Below are 1,164 nucleotides of genomic sequence, written 5' to 3'. Positions count from 1 at the left end.
AAGTGTAAAAGAAGTATCAAAGATCTTCTTTTTAGATGTTAGATGTTTCCTTTTTGAGAAACAAATGAATTAGAAGCTTATTTAATCATTTGAGATGCTTTTCAATATTTTTCAGATGCTACTGATACAACTAAGGGATGCTTTTGTGTCTTACGAGCACTTGCTACATCTTCTGCTGCTGAGAAATGTTGGTTCACTTGTTGAACCCTGTTGAGTTAGTCATTGGTGTTAAAACCAGAAACACTTCTTTCCAACTCCTTTCAGGGCTTTCCTCACATCTTGGTTCCTCAGGCTGTAGATGAGGGGGTTTAACATGGGGATCATAACCCCATAAAACACAGAAGCCATTTTTTCTTGCTCTTGAGACTCTGTTGCACGATGGTGCAGATACATGTAAGACAGCGTCCCGTAGAAAATGGTGACAGCTATCCCGTGGGAAGTGCACGTGGAGAAGGCTTTCTTCCTCCCTGAAGCAGAAGAGATCTTCAGGATGGCGATCAGGATAAATATGTAGGAAAAGATGACGACTGACACGGTGAATGTCATGTTAAACCCCACAAGGACTGTTAGCATCATGTTGCTGAAGTAAATAGCAGAGCATGAGAGGGCCAGAATTGGGGGTGCATCACAGAAAAAGTGATTAATTTTATTGGATTTGCAAAAGCTCAGTGAGAAAATAAAACTTACATTTACAGAGGCGTTTAGGAAACCTATGAAGTATGATCCAACTAACAGGTGAACGCAGACCCTCCAGGACATGACTCTTGGATAGTGGAGAGGGTTACAGATGGCCACGTAACGGTCCACTGCCATCGCAGCCAGGATGTAGCAATCACTTGTTATAAAAGCCCCATAGACTAGTAATTGCACCATACAGCCTATGAATGAGATGGATTGTTCTGTTCCTACAAGGTTTTGCAACATCTTAGGGGTGATGGCAGAGGTGTAGCAGAGATCAACAAAAGCCAAATTTTGGAGGAAAAAGTACATGGGGGTGTGAAGGGAAGAGTCAATCTTGATGAGGAGGATCATGCCAATGTTACCCACCACGGTGACCATATAGATCATTAGAAATATTGTGAAGAGGACACCCCAAGACTTGTGTTGACCAGTGAATCCCAGGAGAATGAATTCAGCTACTTCAGTGCCATTGTTCTGTTCCAT

General features: G+C 42.3%; 1 protein-coding gene across 1 annotated transcript; it reads right to left on the bottom strand.

The window, feature by feature from the left end:
* Window positions 1-228: 228 nt before the first annotated feature.
* LOC133073496 (olfactory receptor 5AK2-like) lies at window positions 229-1,164 on the bottom strand. Its single transcript, XM_061167058.1, has one exon. It carries the CDS (start codon window positions 1,162-1,164, stop codon window positions 229-231), a length of 936 nt encoding a protein of 311 aa, XP_061023041.1.

This window comes from Dama dama, chromosome 1, assembly GCF_033118175.1.
Source record: "Dama dama isolate Ldn47 chromosome 1, ASM3311817v1, whole genome shotgun sequence".
Lineage (NCBI taxonomy): Eukaryota > Metazoa > Chordata > Mammalia > Artiodactyla > Cervidae > Dama > Dama dama.
The sequence above is the reverse complement of the archived record's forward strand: the minus strand, read 5'-3'. Positions and strand labels throughout refer to the sequence as shown.

Bases quoted from the DNA above. Each gene is read 5' to 3' on its own strand.
- LOC133073496 (XM_061167058.1), bottom strand. From the start codon at position 1,164: ATGGAACAGAACAATGGCACTGAAGTAGCTGAATTCATTCTCCTGGGA.